This window comes from Nestor notabilis, unplaced genomic scaffold (genome assembly GCF_000696875.1).
Source record: "Nestor notabilis isolate BGI_N333 unplaced genomic scaffold, ASM69687v1 scaffold869, whole genome shotgun sequence".
Lineage (NCBI taxonomy): Eukaryota > Metazoa > Chordata > Aves > Psittaciformes > Psittacidae > Nestor > Nestor notabilis.
The window spans coordinates 79,988-101,435 of NW_009944827.1; the positions used below are offsets into that span (position 1 = coordinate 79,988).

At 41.2% G+C, this 21,448-nt stretch overlaps 1 protein-coding gene across 1 annotated transcript in view; it reads right to left on the reverse strand.

Moving 5' to 3' along the window:
* Positions 1-3,022, reverse strand: part of PLCL1 (phospholipase C-like 1) — a 40,846-nt gene extending 37,824 nt beyond the window's left edge. Inside the window, exon 1 of the mRNA XM_010022574.1 lies at positions 557-3,022. Within this exon, the coding sequence (XP_010020876.1) occupies positions 557-2,977 (2,421 nt within the window). The 5' untranslated portion in view covers positions 2,978-3,022. The remainder of the gene's footprint in view (positions 1-556) is intronic.
* Between the last annotated feature and the right edge of the window lie 18,426 nt (positions 3,023-21,448).

Genomic DNA, 21,448 nt, shown 5'->3' on the forward strand with positions numbered 1-21,448 from the left:
CTTCCATCCAAGGGGCATTCAGTGCCTACACTGAACATACCCTTGGGCAAATGGTGGCAACACACGCTCAGGGAAATGTGCTGCTCTTTGCACAGCGGGTTTTCTGGTGTAGACAAGATTTCAATGACGTATCCACTGTGTAGTATGCTCACCCAGACAAAGAAAATGAAGAGCATAACCCTCGCTCACTTAGCAAAACAAAAGCTTGCTGACTTGTTCAGGACCAGTGAGGAATTGAAGTTTGTGACATGTGAGGCTTGGGGACACAAATGTACCCTCAGTTCCGCCTTCTCAGGCAAAGACAACCAGTAAAGCATGCATTTGGAGAGGGCACAGTGATTTTTAAAACATTTCTGCCTAATACCACATTTGCTTGCTAGTTAGCACCTGTAACTATCAGCCTTCCAATATCCAGTTGAAGGCTGACAACAGCCATGCAGCCTGAAGCACCACTGCCTTCCACCAGCTTCAGCACATTCCCCCGACCAGCAGCTCACATCAGGATGTTCCCTCCCACTTTCAGGGCACACCAACACACAGGACAGAAGCGTCATACCTGCATATTTTCTCTCAGGTCAGTAGCTTCTCGTAGCGGGTGCACTGCCAGCTTAAAGATGTCATCAATAGTCTTGAGACCGGTGTTCCTCAGCATGGTGTACTCCCTTGCTTTCTTTCCTATCCTCACCGAGAGGCTGCGCTTTTGGGCTTTCCCACCTCCACTTCGGTTGGTTATTGCGATGTGAACGAAGAGGGTAACGTGCTCCATGATATCACCAACAAAGGACCGTAGTGGTATATGCCTGTACCCAGGCTGTAAGCACTCCAGCGGGATGGTGTATTGCCCGATGAACTCATCTCCAATGTAGTCATCATCCAAAACAACAAAACGGATCATGGCCAACTCCGGTAGATTGATCTGGAACTCAAAGCTTTCATCAAAAATGGGGTTATCACTGTTTTGCTGCACAGTTTTAGTTCTTTGTTCGGTGCAGTCTGCAGGAATCCCATGTATTTCTATGCAGACATAGGGGTCTATGACATCCCCTTTTGCACATGCACCCTTGGGCTTTGGAAAGTTCTGACCACTTATTATTTTGACATGTAGGACTTGGGGAGAAACCCCTGGGACAATGCCCTTGGTATTAGCGCTGAAGTAAGACACTTCATCACGCATCACTGAGGGCCTGAGAACATACCCGCATCCCCCATTCTGCAGAAACCAGCCAGTGTGCAGGTCCATCATGGGCCCCGGGGTCTGATAGTTCATGGCCACTATCTGGCAACCACAGTTCCAAAAATCTTGAGGATTTAAGTTACTGGAGTCTATCCTCATAGCACTTGGGTACACCCTGGACAGAAACTTTTTGTTGTAGTTGACAAAATCTTCAGGGTATTCATTTGCAATTCGACTGGCTTCTGCCTCACTGAAGGAGCACATTTCCCAATAATTTTGAGCTTTCATGGATGTCTCAAAGTCCTTGTATTGGACAGATTTGCATAGGGACACCAAGTCGGACAACTCCCTGCAGAGCCAGATCAGCTTTGGTTCCCTTGTGAAGTTCTCCGACAATCTCCGGGATATTTCAGCCTCTTCATCTTCATCCGTGACTTCTCCTTCTAATATATCCTGGTCACAGGGCAGCTTCTTCCCTTTCACAATGATCTTCATTTTCAGTTTCTCGGGTGATGGGAGGTAGGCTTCTGAGGATAAAGGTGCCTCTGTGTATAGCTTGTTTCCAAAGATCCTTTTCATGTGCTGTACCACAACCTTCTGCTGTTGTACTGAGCAGTGGTTCCCCAAGCAGAGAATAAGGGGGTATTCTGAAGCAAAGAAGGCCAATTTATTTATTACCTCAATAACATTTCGAAAGGCAAGTGGGGATGTCATGTTGTTACGGTTACAAATAATGGGTTCATTATCTGGGCCGTCACAGACATCTAGTTCAATACTCCGACAACTCATCTTTAAAGCTCTGACATACCCATTGATATCAGCTGGCCCTCTGAGCTGGTCTTCTATTAGATATGTATTGTGGGATGCATTGATGTAGTAATGTGATAAAGGCTGTGTCATGTCTTGGACAATTTTTTTGTGCTCTGGGTCAAAAATATCACATTCTGGGGACAACAAGTATTGAGTAAATCCATCAATTGCAAGAAAACCTTTCAACCGCCCTTCTTGAGAAAGCTCGTACCTGCGTATGATATCCAGGCACATTTCTTCTGTTATGTGGGTCACTCCTTGCTCAGCCTCTAAAAACAGCATGAGGTCATTGGCATCTAGATACTCTTTGTTTTTAGATATCTGCACAAGTAAGAAATAAACTTCAGGTCTTGTGCAAAGTTCACTGAATGCTTCGCAAAATTCTTCTTTTGTTACTCGTGTTGTCAGTTTCTCTTTGCTCTTCTGGATTTCCTTAAATTTTAATCTAATCTTAGATTCCTTTAAAGTGGGGTTGAGCTTCTTTATTAGCTCCACAGATGTGTCTTCTAACATTATGCCGTTACCATCAACATCTGCTGCTTCGAATACAGTTTTTAGCCAGGCAAACCGTGGGGTATTATGGCTGCCTTCCATCAAATCCAGGGGTTGTTTGCTACGAGAAACCAAGTACCTTAATCCCGATACCCAAATATTGGCCACATCAGCTGAATTGGCAACCAAGTCAAGGGACTCGTAGTTCTCACCATGAATTATTGACAGTGCACAGTCCTCAGAAATCTGGTCTGCAAGCCCATTATTTCTGAACGTTTCTGTGTTCTTCCCTAGTCTGATTTCTTTTATAGCCAAAATATCAAGCTTGGCTTTCTCAAGGTCTTTCTTGGAAGGCTCCCAACGAAGAGCCTGCAGGTCAGGATCCAGAGTAAAAAAACGGTTATAAATCCGGGAATTTGGACGAACTTTCTTCAATTCACACCCAGCCTGCATAAAGCTGATACAGTCGCTAGCGCTGCTTATTTTCTTCTCTGATGGCATGCTGCTGAAGGACACAGTCTTCTTTCTTCCACATTTTTGGTTTGAAGGATCCTGTGGAATAATTACATAAGAGAAAAAAAACAAAAAAAGAATGAGTAAGTTTTCTTTGGCCATCCCACAAGCACATAAATAATAGAGCAGATATGTTTATGTAAAGATAATTCATGTTCTTCTGAACCTCAAAACAAAACATATTATCCCTTCCCACAATTCAGTTCCCTACTGAGCTATAAAATACACTGAGACATACAGCGACTTGATTGATTGCAGCATTAGAGATACCAAGTTTTCATGAGTGACATTTGCAGCTATTAAACTGCCTTCCAGACTTCAGCAACTCACTCCAGCTGTGAGGAGGTGCTATCCAGTTGTGTCACGTACATTTTCAAAGCAGATATATGTGGAAGAGGGGTTTCATGGGAAGCTCCAGCACCTGGTTAAGGTCTGCTTAATCACAGGCAGAGAGGATCTCACCAGGATTTAAGAGACAGAGAATAAAGGAGGAACTTTGGGATAAAAAGGCATGAGAAAAGTCAGCCTACGTGGGAGGAGAAGGGAAAGAAGTCTCGTAAGCAGTGCTGGGAGGAGAGCCTGGGATGGGTCAGCATGCCCATGGGGCACACGTGACAGCTTGGTGCTCAGCAGATGAGCGTCCTGCCTCAATTCTGCCTGTTTTCTGCAACCTTGGACACCTCAAGCAAAACTAAAACAAAACCAAACAACAGTCATGAGTCAGACCTCTGAGATACACACCCAGGAGAATTTGGGTTTTCTTATTTGTGTGTTCCAGTATCCTTTGGCAAAGGACATTCTCACTAGGTTGAGAAGCACATCTCTGCTGCATGTACAACTGCATGGCTGTCGTAGCTGCTCTTGTGGGAGCTCCAACTACCCCTCTGCTCAGCCCCAACCTACTTTACAACCTCTTGCTATTCTGGTAGTTTCTGTGTACTAGAACCACAAAGCGCTGTAGGAAAATGGACAACCAGGCAAGAAACCCAAAGTCTCTTTCTTTAGGTCATATATTCCAACTTCTCTTCAGAAAATACTTGGCCAGACACGTGGCTGTCTTTTCAGTATCAACTACCTTCTTGCTGCTGGATGTAAACCCAGCTGCCTGCAAAGCTTTCTGTAATTTTAGTGCAGCAACTAAATTTAAATCTTTTCCCACATATTATCAATTCAAAACGTTTCACAATAATTATAAATTGCACATCATTCTTTTTTCTTTGCACGATTTTCATCTACTCCCTTAGTATATAAATTATCCAACAGCTATGAAAAATATTTTTAAAACGTCATTCAAGGCTGTAATTAATAGTGGAACTCTTGTTAAAATTGCTTTCCCACCTATTTCCCTAGCCACCAGGAATACTTTCCCAGTTCTCTGCCTTCTGCTGTTCGAGGAACTTTTGCTGCCTGGATTTGGAGTAGAAGAGGAGTCCCATGGTGAGGAAACGTTTGGTTTAGGCACACATCCCACCACCCTGCTGCCCTCAGGCCCAGCCGTGAGATGTGCATCAGGGATGAGCTTCCCTACAGCCCCTGGGGACCTCGTTTGAGACACTAAAACCCCTGGTTCCCAAACCCTTTGCAGCTTGGACTACCCTCCACTGCCTGGGAGCTGATTCCATGCAGCTCCCATTCATGTGCTGTGTTATTCATCCTTCCTCAAGTCATACTCCCCTGCAAATCCTAAATGCAACCCCTGGTCTAACAGTGCCTGCTCTGTGCTGTCTGTATTTGAGTAGGACCCTGTGTAGCTCTCCCAGACACAGAATACGAGTCTTGGTGCTTGTAGAAACATCTCCACTCATTGTTTGTGTATTTGTATAGATACTTCCAGCAAATTAGTATAAATATTCCTACCAAATTGCTATTGTCATTCACTCACTTCATTCAATAACATATAAAGTGTTTCCAAAACCCCAGTCCCTCAACAAATGGGTTTAAAGACATGGGATCTGCTGGAAACAAAATACACTTCTAAGCTTCTTATGCTAGAGGTTTCCCATTAAAGTGACACAGAGACTTCTGCTGACAAGCATAATTACTCTAGCCATTTATTGTAGTACTTATTATGAGAATTGGTCTTAAAAAAATAGGAAGAAAGTCACTGAGGCGAGTGCCTCTGGTCAGCTACTTTTTAAACTAATTTTCTGCTAAAATATTCTGTTCCTACATTAAGATACTGTGTTTTAATACACAGCTGTGGCCGTGAAAATCTTCAAGCAACAGATGCTAATGAATACAAACAAATGCAGCCAGTCACCCTGTAGGTTCTAGAAGAGCCTTTTCTTTCTTATTTCTTCAGGTTTACAGGAGCAATATTTAGATTTAAGATTGACGATTTATTGAGATTATTTTTCTCATATAGGAAGATGTATCAATGGCCTTTGAAACTGCAGTGATTCATTGCCTCACAGTAAGTGGTTCCTCAGGGCCAGACCTGGAAAGCTCATCAGAGCAGCACAACTGATTTAGCTACACTTCTACCCCTTTTTGTCTTTGCTAGAGAAGTGGGAATTGTTTTGTGACTATTTGTTTTCTGCAGAAAAATAAAAGCCATTTATTTTTAGCTCTGAGGTACCTGTGCTTTTTGATTACAATAAGCCACAGAATTAATCAGTTATTTTGGGGGTATTAAGGTGGGAAAAACCCTAGTTTGCCTTGTGGAGGATCAACAAAAGTTGCCTTTTAACATTCAGTCTTAACCTCTCAGGTATTTTGGATGGAATGAGATTATCCTCTGTGTCCGCGTTCCCTGCTTTTATTTTTGATGGATACTTGTGGTTTCATACTTGACGGTATGTAAGGAACACTGGAATTGTACAACAGCAGTTCTTCATCTCTGGGTAGGACTTCCCTGCATCTTTTAATCAATTTAATAGAAGTCAAGTCTAATCCATGGACTAATTGCCTAAAACTAACAAGATTTGAGCATTACTGACATTAATAGGATTATTTAACTAACAATCTCCCCAATCTGCTGTATAATACACACAAACCCTGCAAATCTGCAATTGCTAACTGAGCTTATAACTGCATCAGCTATTCCCCTCTTGGTCTCCACGGAATAGAAACATACTCAGTCTTTCAAAGTCAGAACTGCTAATTTAGATTTAATGTGACAGTTTTCATTCATAAGTATCAAGAAGTTGTTTATTCTAGTGTTGCAAGAACTCAAATGTGTTTCTGTAAGCTCAAATGCTGGCTTACCAGCCTGACAAGCCAGACACTTGCCTTTGTTCTTCCAATTCTACCTTGCTTGAACAAGCATCTCCAGATCCTGACACCATGGTTAAGCCATGCCACACACCTCCAGGTCCAAGCTATCACCCTGGGGAACAGAGGAGTGTTTTCCTGAAGAAGTGTCCTCCCTCCTCTGGGGTCCACTCACATCAGAGCCTAGAGAAGATGATCTAAATAATACACTTTGCCTCCCCACTGATCTTACGCTGAGCTTAGATCAATGGAGCCTACAGACTTAGGTTGCTAATTTTAGATTAGCTATTGTCTTTCTTTAAGTCTCTGCTTTAATCCAATTGTGACACATTGTTGCCCGAAGAAAAGACATCCAGCTAAGAATACTTCTGTGCTGCAGTGTCTCCCGTGGCTAAGTTCCTGCTCCATTTTACCTTTCAGTGGATACCAAGAACAGGAAGAAGTACAGACACCCAGCAAACTAAAAGCTGCCAACATCTAACTGGAATAAATAGCAAATTTGCTTTCTGTGCTACCTACCAAAAACAGTCACATAAATTCAAAGCCTTCTCTACAGTGTTCACCCACACAACAGCACTTGTTCCCCCTTTCATTACCTAAAGCAATCAGAAAGCGCAATGAGAAGTACCCCTGAGTCTTGGAGGTGAAAAGTCCACCTTTCTCCAGGATGCTAGGTACATCAAAATTGATCTTACCACACAGTAAGTGGCCCAGGACTGCCCTTTATCCTCAGTCACTTGTAGTGATGACATTAAATTTATTGTGACAAGGAAAGAAGGATGACGTTTGCCAAAAAAATCTACAACAGTGTGAAAACAAGCAACTAACTTGGGGATTTTCCACCCTAAAAGCTTCTCCACCAGTGATACCCTAGCTCTATACGAAACACTGCTATTGGAAACAAACACAACCAGTTTGCATGCAATGTACATGTACAAGGAGAAAATCCCTACTCATATGGGAAACCCTGTGCTTTCTTTCAAAGTGACTCAGTTTCCCTCAGTTCTGTGGACACCCCCTACAAGGTGCTGTAACTGCCTGACTCCATCTCCTGCTTCTGAGCCTGCATAATAGCCATTATGCAAAAATACCTCGAGACCTTCACCACAAGACCACTTCAACATGTGCTTTTCTTTCGGTGTACACACAGCTGCCCTGAAATCAGTTAACACCAAGGAGACATATCTGAGTGCTGGCCTGACTGCACCCTAACATTTTCTAAACGTTTCTAAAGGAGGGATTCAGAGCTCCAGCCTAAGCATGATCCCAAAATAGGAGAAGCCCTCCTGTTGAACACATCATCCTCGTCAGAGGGACTGGATGTGTAAACAGTGGGATCAGTAAGCCATCAGCAGTTGTGGGAAAACTCCACCCCATCCATCCTGACCTTTGACCACTCCATCTTCTGCTGTTTAAATCAAAGAGCTAACAGAAATAAATACGTGGGATTAAAAAAATATGAATAAACACGTTCTCCACTTCATCCTACCCCATTTATCAAAACTATAGGACATAAATTGTTGATCTGAAGTTAAGAAACAGGGCAGTAATAAGAGCTTTATTGCAACCCTGCACACAGAGGTCAAGATCAGGAATTATTATTTGTCTGAAACAGTTACCTGAAGGGCCTCTAAAGCACTGACAGTCTTCCAGGATTCTGCTAAGGAGGAGGAGAAGGGCAAAAAAGTATCAACTTTGCGAAGACACCAAAAGCCCTTAAAGAACTGCAGGGCTTCTGTGAAAGGATGTGAAATTCAGTAACGATGCTGAGAGCTAAACTTGTTAAGCGCAGCTAAAAGCCATTTCCCCAAAACCAATTCACATTTCCAACAGCGAGCACCACTGTTGCTGAAAGAGAAGCTTTATTCTGATCTTTGCCATTTCCCATGAACCTAGCACTAAGAAATCAGTAACAGGCAGCTTAATCTGTCCTCACAAATAGATTGTGATAAACGGTACATCCTAAAAGCTATCTGCTCTGGAAACTCCAGATGATCCACTTAATTGGCCAACAATTACCTGAGATTTTTTTCCAAGAGAAATGATTAGCTCTAGAGGGTGAGGTTTTTTGGGATGCTTCTAAATATTTCAGTTATACACAGCCAGAATCCCAGTCCCTGAAAATCTTGGGAGCTTTACAGAACTTGTGGTGGGAAAATGCCCATTTAAACATTAAATAAAGAAGTCAGTGAGTCACTAGTGGCACTCAAAGGACCATGCAGCAGGTTGACAAATGATGGTGTAATTTTTCTATAACAAATTAAGTCAGAGCAGGGAAGATTTATGTAAACCACCCAAGAGAACACAGAAAGCCAGTGCTGGGGCCAGAGCTACAACCAGATCTCATGCACTTAGTCCATCTGATCAGAGATGTGGATCAAAGCTTGAACCCACAGTGACAGTACATGATTACTACAGGTAGCAATGATCATTGGAAGCTGGTATTCATTATTAGCACACAACTTTCTTCTGTGAATCAAAGCCATGTTCTTGGCCATCCTCAGAGAGCATCCCAGGACTGCCCATTTTGCAGATTTTACTGGTTCTCACAGCCTCTGCTATCACAACAAATTAGTGAGCTGAACTTCCTCTAATCTGTCTTGGCAAGGCCTGCAGGGTACAAGTATAATATATCCACTGTGACAACTCACAGGACAACAAAGAAAAGGTTACCCACTCAAAATTCATCCAGGCTGATAACCCATGGCACAAAGCAGCTACCTTTGCACAGGGGCTGAACCTCATCATTGGTGCAGGCAGCCACAGGGATGCTGGCAGTCACGCTTGGGCTAACCACACAGTTAACAGATTGTGAGAGCAGATGCTAATGGCATAGGATCAACCTCGGTATCTTCTTCAAGGCAAAATTCCTGCTCATTCAGGGATTTGAGCACATGTGGAATAAAGACTGGAACCAAAATTTAACACACGCGCTCTTAAAAACCTGAGATAAAAACATAATGGAATAAGCAGAAGATTTAAGGCAGACCAAAAATACAACATGGATAGATACAGATACATGAGAAATAACTTCAGAACACAGTGTCCAGCAATTTTCCAAATACCAAAATAGTCACGCCGGCATGTCTGCACATCCAGTTAGTTGTCACTAACTAGCAGTTTAAGTTGAGCTCAATCTTCACGCAGAAGCCTAAACACTATTGTCATTCACAAGAAAGCAGTGACTAAGGGATCTCAGACATAGGGGGAAGAAAAGCGTCCTGGGGAACAGTAATAGCAGCATTTACAGTGGGCTTTTATCAACTCCCCAGGATTTCCCAGACATAGGTATGGGCAGGGGACTGTCACCAAGACCTATAATAATGACGTTATAGTCAGCTTCTCATCAAAATGTCACCCCACAAAATGGACACCCCAGGGCAGGAAAACAGAGTGAAGACAATAGCTTAACTATTCTGGATGCTGCATAACCCCTGCTGGAGAAGTTCAAGAGGAGGCAAGATTATAATGGCTTGTCTGCTTTCCTTTTTCCTTCCAGTACTAAAAATTCCTTTCAAATACTGAAGTGTAAGGCTGGGGAGAGATAGATAAGAATGTCTGGAGGAGATCTTTGAGAAAAACATCTGAACCAAAATGATTTGCTGTTCAAGGAATGCTTTGTTGTGTGTTTGCTTTTTTCCTTTTCTTTTTTTTAGTCACTAGGATTGCCAAATTTATTCAATTTTACCTTGAAGAAAATTTACCTTTGCTGTTCAAATGACAAAGAAGAGCAAAAATAAAAAGTGGCAGCACATAAAGACTCCATCTGGAAACACTTCAGAAATGGAAACCACGCAACACAAGAAGGGCTTATTTTCTGGCACGGTACAGAACTGAAGTTACTGATTCTACTTGGTTTTATAATTAGGGCCATGAAGCCAAACTCAAGTAGCTTCCAAGAGCACAAGAACATGAAAGCCTGTTATGAGGCTACCACTTCACAGCTCCTTCTGCTGTCATTGTTCCTCTTTACACTTCATCGTCCAACTGGTTTCTACTAGAACAGACCTTAAATAAAGGTGCAAGTGCGTATCCCTTTATTATTAAGCAACCTATTATTATTTTATTAATAATCAATCCTATTATTATTATTAAGTACCATCTCCAGTGAGAAATAAATTCCTATATGACATTTCAACACATACGTGCAGCACCTCCACATAACCCTATGGAAGACCCCACCAATGCAGAAGATTTCTTATGAATCCTCATAATTCTTCCTGTGGAACAAACTCTTCCCTTATGACAGCCCAAGTGCCAGATCTACTTCCAGTTGGGAGAAGACTTTTAATTTGGAAGGGACTGACAGCCCACCAGACATAACATCTCCAACCTCTGCTACTCCCAAATGCTCTGTTATTTCCAAGTACTTGGTTGCCTGCAGGCTGCAATGCTTATGAATCTCCGAGGGCACCTTGAACATGGATTGAATTTATCCCTGTACTCTAGGGAATATGAACCTAAGAAAGACAGAAAGACACTTTCTGTCTTCAAGCAGAAGCAGCAGCAAACCATGGGGAAATGAGATCTTGGCTCCAGCACTCAAATTAAGAGAGATGTATACTTAAAGCAAGTAACCCTACAGCAATCACAGACCTGCCTTACAGAGCCTCTCCCTCCACGCAAAGCAGACCACTGCTCCTGTCAGCCCGCATCTGCAGATAAGCAAGCTGTACTGTACCGAAGTCCAGCAGATAGTGCTGTTTCAGGGAGGAGAGGCAAGTAACCAAACCAGGGGTCCTTACTAGGTACCCATTTTGAGTATTTGAGCTGATCACCACTCTTACTACATGGAGCAGCAAAAGAGTCTCTCAGGTTGGAAATTCCCAAGTAACTTAAATATAATAGATGAAATGCATGCCTTAAATCCAACCTGAAGACAAGCCGGCACTGAGAGCAACTGGTGAAGTTCAGGCAACATCAATTTCCCTCATTTATATCTGCTTAAAACTTCTGCATTGATTTCAAGGTTACAAAGGTGACTGCAGCGATCAGGCCTTTTACTTACCGAGACCTGGATCAAGGTAGAGAGAGCTACGTCTGGAGAAGAAAGCCAGACACCCTACAGAAGGACAGATGGGAAGCCATGCTCCATCCACGCTGTATACAGACAAGCAGCAAAGGCATTACAAATGCACAAGGCATGTAACCCCCATGAACCTGCAGTAGAAAAAAATGAAGGAAACCCAAGCTCAAGAGCTGGGAAAACCAAAGATCTGGTGTCTCAGCATATTCCTGACAGCTCTGAGTGCCGTGACCAGGAGGACTCTAAAATACTGCTATCAAACATTGTGCAGGCTCACTGAGAGTTACAGCATTACCCTGATGTAAGGGCTGCCATGGCCCCAGGGAACACAAAAATGAGCACTGCAATATCTGCACATCTCAGCATAACATTAATGTTCATCTCTTGCTGGTCAGAGATATGACAGCTCCGCAGCGAGTGCAGAGGACACTGCTACAACATCCTTCCAAAACACAGAGACTGGAGCAACTTCCCACTGCCCCCTGGTTGAAACAAGATTTCGAAGCTGCTCCATATGTTAGCACAGCGGTAGATGCAGCTCATGAAGAGATACGAGACCCAGCTTCAGGGTCCTCACCCATGGTTCTGCTAGCAGGAAAACCATAGCTTGCTGTGCATGCTGCCAGCGCCACCCTCCTCATGATGCCCAAGTGCCAGTGTGATTGCACAGGCTGTCCTCCCTCTGCAGAATAAACTGTGTCAGTAACCCCAGTGATGCACAGGACTCACTGCTAGCATTCAAACCAGACAGAACCTACTGGTCTTGAAGCTTTTGAAGCTATAGAAGATGGACTTTTAATTTTCAAATCACCTGGGAGAACAGCATCATGCACGGCATCCCATGAGAGAAGAATTCAAACACAAATACATTATAAACACACATTCCTGTGGGCTTTTAGCTGCAATGACTTTGTTTCCATCTGCATGTCTTCAAAACACCGTACACTTCAAGTATTTGGAAGAAATTAGTTATTCAGACACAGACATTAAATCAGAGCAAGACCTTCTCTGCATCCCTTGTTTGGAGGAAAAAAAAACCCACAACAAACCAAACAAGCAAACCCACAGTTAAACTTGAGGAATTTCACTGAGAGGGAATTGCAAGAATCTGACCTATCTGAACTTGGAAGTTCAGATAGTTTTCAGTTGTTCTGTTGTTTTTTTAAAGAAACTCCCATTCCATCTGTGGGAAGTCCTCCTTAAAACCTGACAGAAGAGGATGACCTGTAGTAAACCATCTAAACTTTATTCAGTGAATGGAAAACACTACCTGAGCCAGACAAGCCAGAAAGAAGGTTATGCTGGTTAAAAACGTTGTCCCTTAAATAGGAAAGAAAACCAGCTACAAGCAAGCAATACAAACTGAAAATAAATTGTTGGTGCATATTTTAAAGTAAAGAAAATTAGAAAATTAGTAAAAGAAGGAAATAGCCAGAGGAGGAAACAGCAACCAGAGGAGTTTATACAAGCAGGAGAAAGGTTTGGTAGCAGGTGGCAGTTACAGCAGAGAAGGTTCAGACAGTTCATTTAAAAATATTAGGCGGAGGCTGAATCCCACCAGCAGGAAAACTGGTGTTGTTCATTTATTGCCTAAATGATAGCAGGAGAATCCCAGTAGTAACTCAGGAGGAAAAGCCAAATATGTTTAGAAAGACTTGCCCCACTGGTACTCCCTTTCATTACACCTCCGAATGCTGGATTTGCAGTATACCTGTGAATGGGTACTTTTCACTGTCAAAATAATGGAAAAGCTGAAAAAATGTTTGTTTAAGAAAGAATAAAAAGTTGACCAGCATTAACTATTTTCAACTTTATGGAAAACAGAGCTTGTCAGACTAACCTGGTATCTCTTCTTTTATAGGATTAAAAGTTTGGTTGATACACATAAAGTCATTGTAATATACTTAGATGCTGTAATATATTACGGTTTCTGCAATGCATTTGACTTGGTACAGAATGACATTTTGATTAAGAAGATATAGCAATAAAAATAAACTCGGAAGACATAAAATGGATCAAATATAAGATAAATTATATGTTTCAAATCCAACAGTAAATATGAAACACTCTTAACGCAGGTATGATTCAAATTGGATCCGTTCATAGCCCAATGATATTTAGCATTTTTAGAGTGAACTGGAAGAAAGCATAAAATCAACATACATGGAGTGTGGAGATGATACAAAGCCAAGATATGAATAGCAATGAATAGGGGTCAATGATCAAAAGTCAAAGACCGACAAGCAACGCATTAAAAAAGAAAAAAAACCCCAAGCATATTCCAATGAAGACCAAAATATGAGGTCATAAATCTAGAGACACAAAGGGGAGGCCTTATTTATAGGATTCTCATCCAGGAAACAATCATTTTGGAAAAAAATCCAATTTCAACATTGCAGATGATCAGCACAGGATATAACAAAAAGTTTACAGTGATATTCTTGGTTGTATAAACGCAGTATCTACCCAGGATAGAAAAAATCAAATATCTTTAGATTTGCTCATCATAAGACACCTTCAGTTTAGAAATTACCTTGAAAACTGGAGAGAGTTCACAAGAGTCACAAGAATCTGGCAGATTTTAAAAACACATGTAATAGTTTCCAGATTGTTTTAGAAGACAATGTCTGGCCATGAACAATTGCAGAAGCCCAAACTAATATAAAGAATAACTTCATAGGACACTTCTCATGCCCTAATAAAGGCACATCTGGGCACTTTTATTCAGAATGTAATGATTTCAATTGAGTGGTTTAATTAAGTAGTTAATCAATGTATTTTAAGAAGTCCTTCAAGTTATGTTTCCTTACGGACCCCATAGAAACTCCAGATGTAGACTGACACTGTCACAGATTATAGATTATTACACAAAGATCAGTGCTGCCAGGTATGGTGTGGCTTAAGCCCAGCCGGTAAGTCAGAACCACGCAGCTGAACCCAGCACAAGGTACTTCAATACCTGAAGTCAGAGTAAAGCTAAGACTTTAAGAAAACAAAACAAAAAAGGCAAAACCAAAAACCAACCAAAAAAATCCCCAAAATAAAACCAAAACCAACACAGCTGACAATGATCACAACTTCCCAAGCATGGCAGAGGAGTCTCCATCACTAAAAAGGCTTTCATCAGCACCTGATTCCTTCCAAAAGGGTGGCCTATGAGATCAAACGTCATGTCATTTAAGCCCTTTATAATGGAGAGTGGACCAGATTTCAGAGGTATTTTCTGCCTGATTATTTAGGTATTAGCTCAAAAATTCAATCCCATATTTTTCCAGAGAAAACCACTGAGCATGACTGTGCCTTTTGGCCTGGTATCATGGCACTGGAGATTACCAGGCACCGAGGGCCCAAATAGGATGACCAATTTAATTTCATTCTGAATCTTACAACAATCCTCCAGGAATAAAATGTGTAATCCAATAAGCCACCCAAATCTCCATAGTCTAATCACATTATTTTAAGCCCTTTTTAATCAACTTAAATTATTTCTTCATTAATCACATTTATGCTGATTCAAATCAACCCCAATCATTAAATTTAGGAAGAAGTTTTGAAAATTATTAAAGTAGTGAAACTAGTTTAATGGGAACTTTTTGAATTCTGACTGTCACTCATAGTTGAATTATTAAATAGGTTGAGATAGAATACATACAGCCAAATATGAACTGCATGGGCAAGATAGCAGAATTGTTTTAGCTGGTCCATAGAGCAATTTGGGGTGAAATTTTGCCTCAAGCAAGTAAAGGCCCCAGCTTTCCATGACAGAGAAAAGCAACTTTCAGCATACCCAACAAATGCATTCACTCCTCCAAGGAAGTTGTTTATCAGTTTAGGAAAGCATCCTTGAGGAGTAGGAGTTTGTACAGCTGGTGTGCAGGCTCCGCACAGCGGCACAGGCACCACCTTCATGGGAACCCTGCAGCAGCCCCATCACTCCCCAGGCACAGTGGGTGTGCAGTCCACCTCCCTGCACACGTGGCATGCCCATGGACTTGGGTTGTCCTACTTGTGCTTTCCTGTCCCTTGGCAACAAGCTTCATCATAAGAACAGGAGAAGGGAAAGCCTTCCAACTGCTCCTCCACAAAGTGTACAAATGGGTATCGAGGCATGTCTGTATGTGTACACATTCTGACATATTTTCTCCTGTCTGCAGTTTTCTAGCTTTGCAACTATGTGCACAGTGCATACAGTATATTCACCTTCAACTATTCACCTTCAACATCCCCAGGCTGCAAAGCTAGGTTGCAGCTATAAATTATGCTGCTGATATAAGAACAGACTGCATCAAGCCATGAAACATGCTGCTGCACTGATAAAGGAATTGACAAGGCTAAACCCAACATACAAGTGAAACATTGATTTCAATGGTCTGCTTAGCAACGGTATAACAAATTAAATGTCTCCCTTAAAAGCAAAACACAGATTTCCCCATTAATACCAAGGAAATATGTACTCAAGAGACAGCTGCAGTACCCTGATTAAATCATATTACGTGAATCTAATAAGTAGGCATATTCCAAATTTTACCAATGCAGACACTGAATATTTGCATTACTCATCAAAATCAGGAGTAAACGATGCAGGTTACAAACTGCAGCATCATAAACATCCTATTTATTTACAGAATAACTGATTTGCTATGGTGATGACAATTTTTATCACATTTCTTCAAAACTATCCATCTTTAAGGGCAGAGCTCTCCTACTTCCCAGAGCTCAAGTCTTCAGGAGAGAAAAATTGGTCATTTGTTCTTTGTTACTAAATACAGGACTGCAACTGCAATGCAATTTTATTCTGGTCATATATTTTGCTAAATAATTATAATTCCTTTTTTCCACAAGTAAATTAGGTGCATGTCTGAATATTACGGTCTCTTGGGTTTCACACAGCACATGCATTTTTACAGCTTAAGTATATCACCAACCTGGTATAATTGCTTCCATCCAGCTAATATTTAAACATTATGAATTAGTGGCAATAGAGGTATTAAAGAAAAATAAATAATCTAACCACAGTACTCTTATTCTGTAACTGCAACATAACTTAATACTTTATGAGAATAACGTAGCACCTCAAATCTCCAATAGATTTGTACACTTCACTGTTTAGAAAACGTTGAGTAACTAGAAGAATGTTGGGTTTGCAGCCATGAAAGTGGGAATCTCCCTGGATTCTAGCTCTGCTCATGACCCTGGGAAAGCCCCTTAGGAAACACTGTCTGCTCTGGGTTTGGACTCATGATTTCCGTAAGACTCAAACACGTTCCTGAAGCACAAATCTCAGTATGTTCAAATGCAAGACAGCCTCTGCCAGGGTCTCCATCTTTCCCCTCGCCTGGGGGTCATATGCATGGCAGAAAAGGGGGCATCTAGCAGCAGGGATGGGAGCAGATGTGCCAGTAGTTTTGGGAAGTCCAAGTTTTGTATCTGCCCTCTTGAGGATGGAAAGCAACAGGCCCCATTGCTAAATCACAAGCTTCCCCTATCATCTTGCACAGTTATCAGTAACAGCAACAGGTATGCTCCCCAAAGCAAGTCGAGAAGGACCCAAAGAACATCTGTTAAATACTGGCAATGTTTAATTTTACAAGTGTGCACAAACAAATGGTGGCAGGAGCATGGCATAAGTGAGCTATGGCTCAAAAGCCAGGGCAAGATGTGTGACAATTATGCTGCAGACAATTAAACAGAAGCCGTGACTGCCAAGCAAACATGACACTTTCTTCATTACTTCAGAGTCACAACAAGGATGGAAGCTATTTACAAGAAGCATAAAACCCCTGAAGGAAAGGTATTCATGGCAAAATGCTGCTGACCACTAGGAGCCACTTTTCCACGGACAAAAAATCAATTCAGAACTCACAGCCCATTCAATGGGCCCTTTAAAATAGATTATGATCTGCAACAACTGTGTGATTTAGCAGCTGCTCATTTTAAGATTTAATCTTACAAACACTTACACGTTTAGTGTCCACGATCACACCATTCATCCTATTCAGCATAAAAGAGGTGTGTCCATGCATTTGTTCATCCAGCATCTCCTCAAGTCCTTTTTAAACATCACAGCTCTGGCTTTCCAACCCTAGCTCTTCTATGATTCCAAGACTTGTAGAGCTATTCCCTCCCACCAGGGCAGCAGAGATTCTACAGTGTGGCCTTCACATAAGCAGATATGGTGAAAAGAAAGTTGTTAAGGAAAAACCTTTTTCTTGCTCTAAAGAAATTAGCTCCCTCTTTCCTTCTTTCTTGCTATTTTTCATCAGTTCCTTTAGGTGGATGCATGAGCAATGAACACTCCCCACGACGTTGCTCCAAGGTAAATGAATACACCTCCATTTAGCTGCAGGACTTGCTAACTCTTGGAAAAAGAGACCAGTGGTGGGCAAGAAAGTGCCCTGGCAGGGAGCAGGGGACACACACTCATTCTCAGGCGGGACTGCTCCAAATGCAGCACATTTAGGAGAAGCCAACTTTTGAGCTCTGTTTTTACACAACGCTATATCTTTTCTAGCTGGTGGATGCAGGAAAATCATATTGCTGTAAATATGCCATTCAGCTTTTTTTTTTTTTAATGTGTCTGTCTTTTAATGGAAGACTAAAAAGGATGATAATTAAAAATGATAGTTTTCAGAAAATTACAGAATTCATTTGCTTTGCCTGTTAGCTTTCAATTTTAAAGCTCTTTGGGAAATTTTCAATTTTAACCCTAAAGCAAAGCTTTATGAAGTGAAGGGCAGACATTTTATATCTGTTTAATTATAATAATTAAGACTTTGGTAATGCATTTAAAAGAACTACAGTATAATCAGGGCTGTATCCAGAGAACTGCTTTGTTGTACCCAAGAGAATTTGTCTGTCTTAATTAAGTCTCATCTCTCAGATGCTGAACACAGTGACTCTTTCATCTGAACTACTGTATGGAATTGCGTAACAGCTCTACTTATTGCATATGGCATACATTGGTTTTTAGTGCAGTTTCTAACACTATCATGATGCTTCTCGAAGCAAAAATATACAAAACATAGAAAACAGTCTGGACAATGTCATTGTATAGACTGAATTGTATGCACATGCTTCAGTCTTGTAGTTTAGCAAGGGGGGCAGCAGTAAAACACAAATGCCCTAATGCTATTACTAATCTGAATCAGATTAAATTCTCTTAGTTTACATAACACAATTGTTCTTTACTTACCTGGATATAATGAAAGCAGAATCTAGCTTACAGGAGCAATGTATGAGGTTGATGGAAATCCCATTCTTAATTGTACCATATTTTCTGGCCACACTCTTTTAAGGTAATATTTGGAGTCAGGAGAACAGTACAAAACACTGTAAATAGCAGTAGATAATTTGCAGGAAGATTAAAAAAAAATGATGAAATTATTCAAATTACCACAGACAGTAAACTCCACAGCTCATTAGTTTCAGTGGGTTTCGCCTCTACTGTTTTCTGATTCTGAATCAATATTGAAGCTTATATTTTCCTCCTTCTGACTATATATAAGCAAAATGAATTCAAGCTTTTTCCCCAGGCAGTGTTTTCACCTGGGGTCATTATTAACTGAGAGAAGAAAAATAATCAACTCTCTGTATGCACTAAAGTGGCAAACATTTTCTAACTATGTACTCCGGAAAATAATACATTTCTAAGTCATTTTCCAAAGCCAATTAAATTATCTGTCAATGAGTTCTTCAGCTCCTAGGTAAATTGAGGTATGTCAGAGACTCTAATTGCTAAATGTTCTCTATTGATCAAAGCACACTGTTGTAGCTCAGCAAACTGCAAGGGCATTATTGCCCTCATGAAAAATGAATGCTTCATCCTGCAACCATTTGCTGGTATCTGAAAATGCTAACACTAGCCTAAGCACTCCAAGTGAAGTGCAGTTACTTGGCAAGCACTGTGCACTACCACACTGACATGGAGAGATTTTGCTTGTGCTGTTTCTGTGTTAAAAGGCTGGCACAACCCAACCTCAGGCATCGGTTCCTTCCTAAACCCTAACAGAAAACATAATTTTCTCCTATCAATAACAACATGCCTCAGAATAAAGTCACATGCAACAGTAGAAAGGGTATAAAACTATGAAAACCACACCATCCAGAAATCAGCCAGAACACGAACTTACAAAGGATACACTTGGGAGGAGTCTAAATAAAGACTTTGATTTCAGGGTCAGTGTGGCTATTGGAAGTGTTAGAAGCGAACTAACTGAAGCTGTGAAGAACTGAAGGGTAGAACATTTTTAGAATATTAACTGAGCTGGGCTGTTACCTTCCAGGGTTTATAGCTTACTTTTGGTGGCACACTCGGTCTGGATACCTTACTGCTAAACTTGGAGAGTTTTTTCTTTCTCTGCTGCCTGAAAACACAGACCTCAAAATTGAATTCCAAAATCCAAGTAGAAGAACATACAAGACTAGGTACGAAGCAGGTTTTCCTTACATTTCTGGAAAGCTCAAGTACAGATATTACATATCATTGTTACACAGGGTTAGAGATACTTATATATCAAGCACTGAAGCAACAGATCTGATGGCAGGGGAACATTTACTTAAGCAGAAGTCCATTACTTCGCTTTGCATGAAGCATAAAGCTGATGATACATCCCCAGCTCCTGCTGAGTCAGCGTAATGTTTTAACACTGATCTACTGTATTCAGTGAAACTTAAAAAACATTTTAGCACTTGGGTGATCTCAGACTCACCGACAGTCATGCAGGAAGTCGAGGACAGAGGAGCCGGGAACACTGCTGACACACTGCTATACTGAGCCACAAAACTACCCCTCTGCTTTCAGACATTGCTCTGTGTTAAACCTACATTTGATGAATCACATCTGGTAGGAATATATCAGCACGCAGAAAAAATATCTCAAAGAGTTGTCTTAGTAAACTAAGGCGTTCCTTTGCACATGCAAAAAAAGACACCGCACACCATCCCTGAATGTTTTTTCAACTAGGCTGCTTGGGATATCTTCAGAAAACACAGACTACATATCTGAGAGAGAATCCTTTTCATTTCTGAACACAAACAGCGTCTGAGGGCAGGTAGGAGAAATGAACTTGAAATCTCCTAATGTAAACCATACCCCTTTAAGCATGAGTTCCCCAGTAATTAAGCAAGGTGTAATAAACAGTTCAGATTGGATAATACCAAATGTTGATTTCTTACTTAAAAGTTTTGGCATAATTGTTTTTCTTCTTTTGGATTTGAGTGTTCTTGTTCATGCAATAGCAGAAAAAAACACACAGAAGTGCCCCACTGCCTCTGCCATTTCCTTTCTATATGCTTAAGCAGTGATGACACGAAAAATGTTTACTTCAGCGGAGTTTTATGCAGAGATGGTCCAATGCAAAAGCAAAACCAGGTTCACAAGCAGTCCATATGCACAGCCCTACTAAGAAAATTACACACTGCCTACAATTTAACAAGAATTCCCAGAGACAGAAAACGTCTCTTAAGTCTATGATATGCAGGTGTTTATGCTGCGGGGAGGAATGGGTCTAGCAGGCCTGGAAAACCATTTCTCATTTTCCTATTGAAGCCTGTGCACAGAGACAGACAATGTCTGGCAAGTAACTGTATTTTAAATACACATCCTGGGTATGTTTGTACTACATCTGTGAATAGCATAGGGAATTGAGAATAAAGCTGATTAAGTCCTGTGGGTTGAGACAGGACACGTGGGTATGAGCACACGGACAGGCATGAGCACAGGCGTGCAGCATTGACACACACCTGAGATGGAGCCGTGAAGGGATTTCACTATCCTCTTTCCAAGTGCAACCTGTGAAACTCTGAGCCATTATAAGAGCAAATATTTTCTCCCATCACAAAGATCTCCTCGAAGCCCAGGAAGCAATCATGCCTTGCCGGGATGATTACACAGCATCCAGAAGGGGGAAGAGAGGCAGAATGAGAGACGAAGAACTCCAGCAGAGAGAAACTGGGAAAACCAGCACAAAACTTCTCTTCTTGTAATTATCTTGGAAGAATAATGGCTGTTTTATACAAAAGGAGCAACTAAAGCCCCTTCCAGCATACATTGCTACTGCTTGGATTAATCAGATAGAACTGTTCTTGAAACTGATACATAAATTGACATTAGTTCAATCTGCATATATAATTTCAATTCATTCTCATTTTTTACAATAAATTATGTCAGATTTTAATTAAAATCTTTGATCTGAAAATTAAAATGTCAGTGGTGATGCACA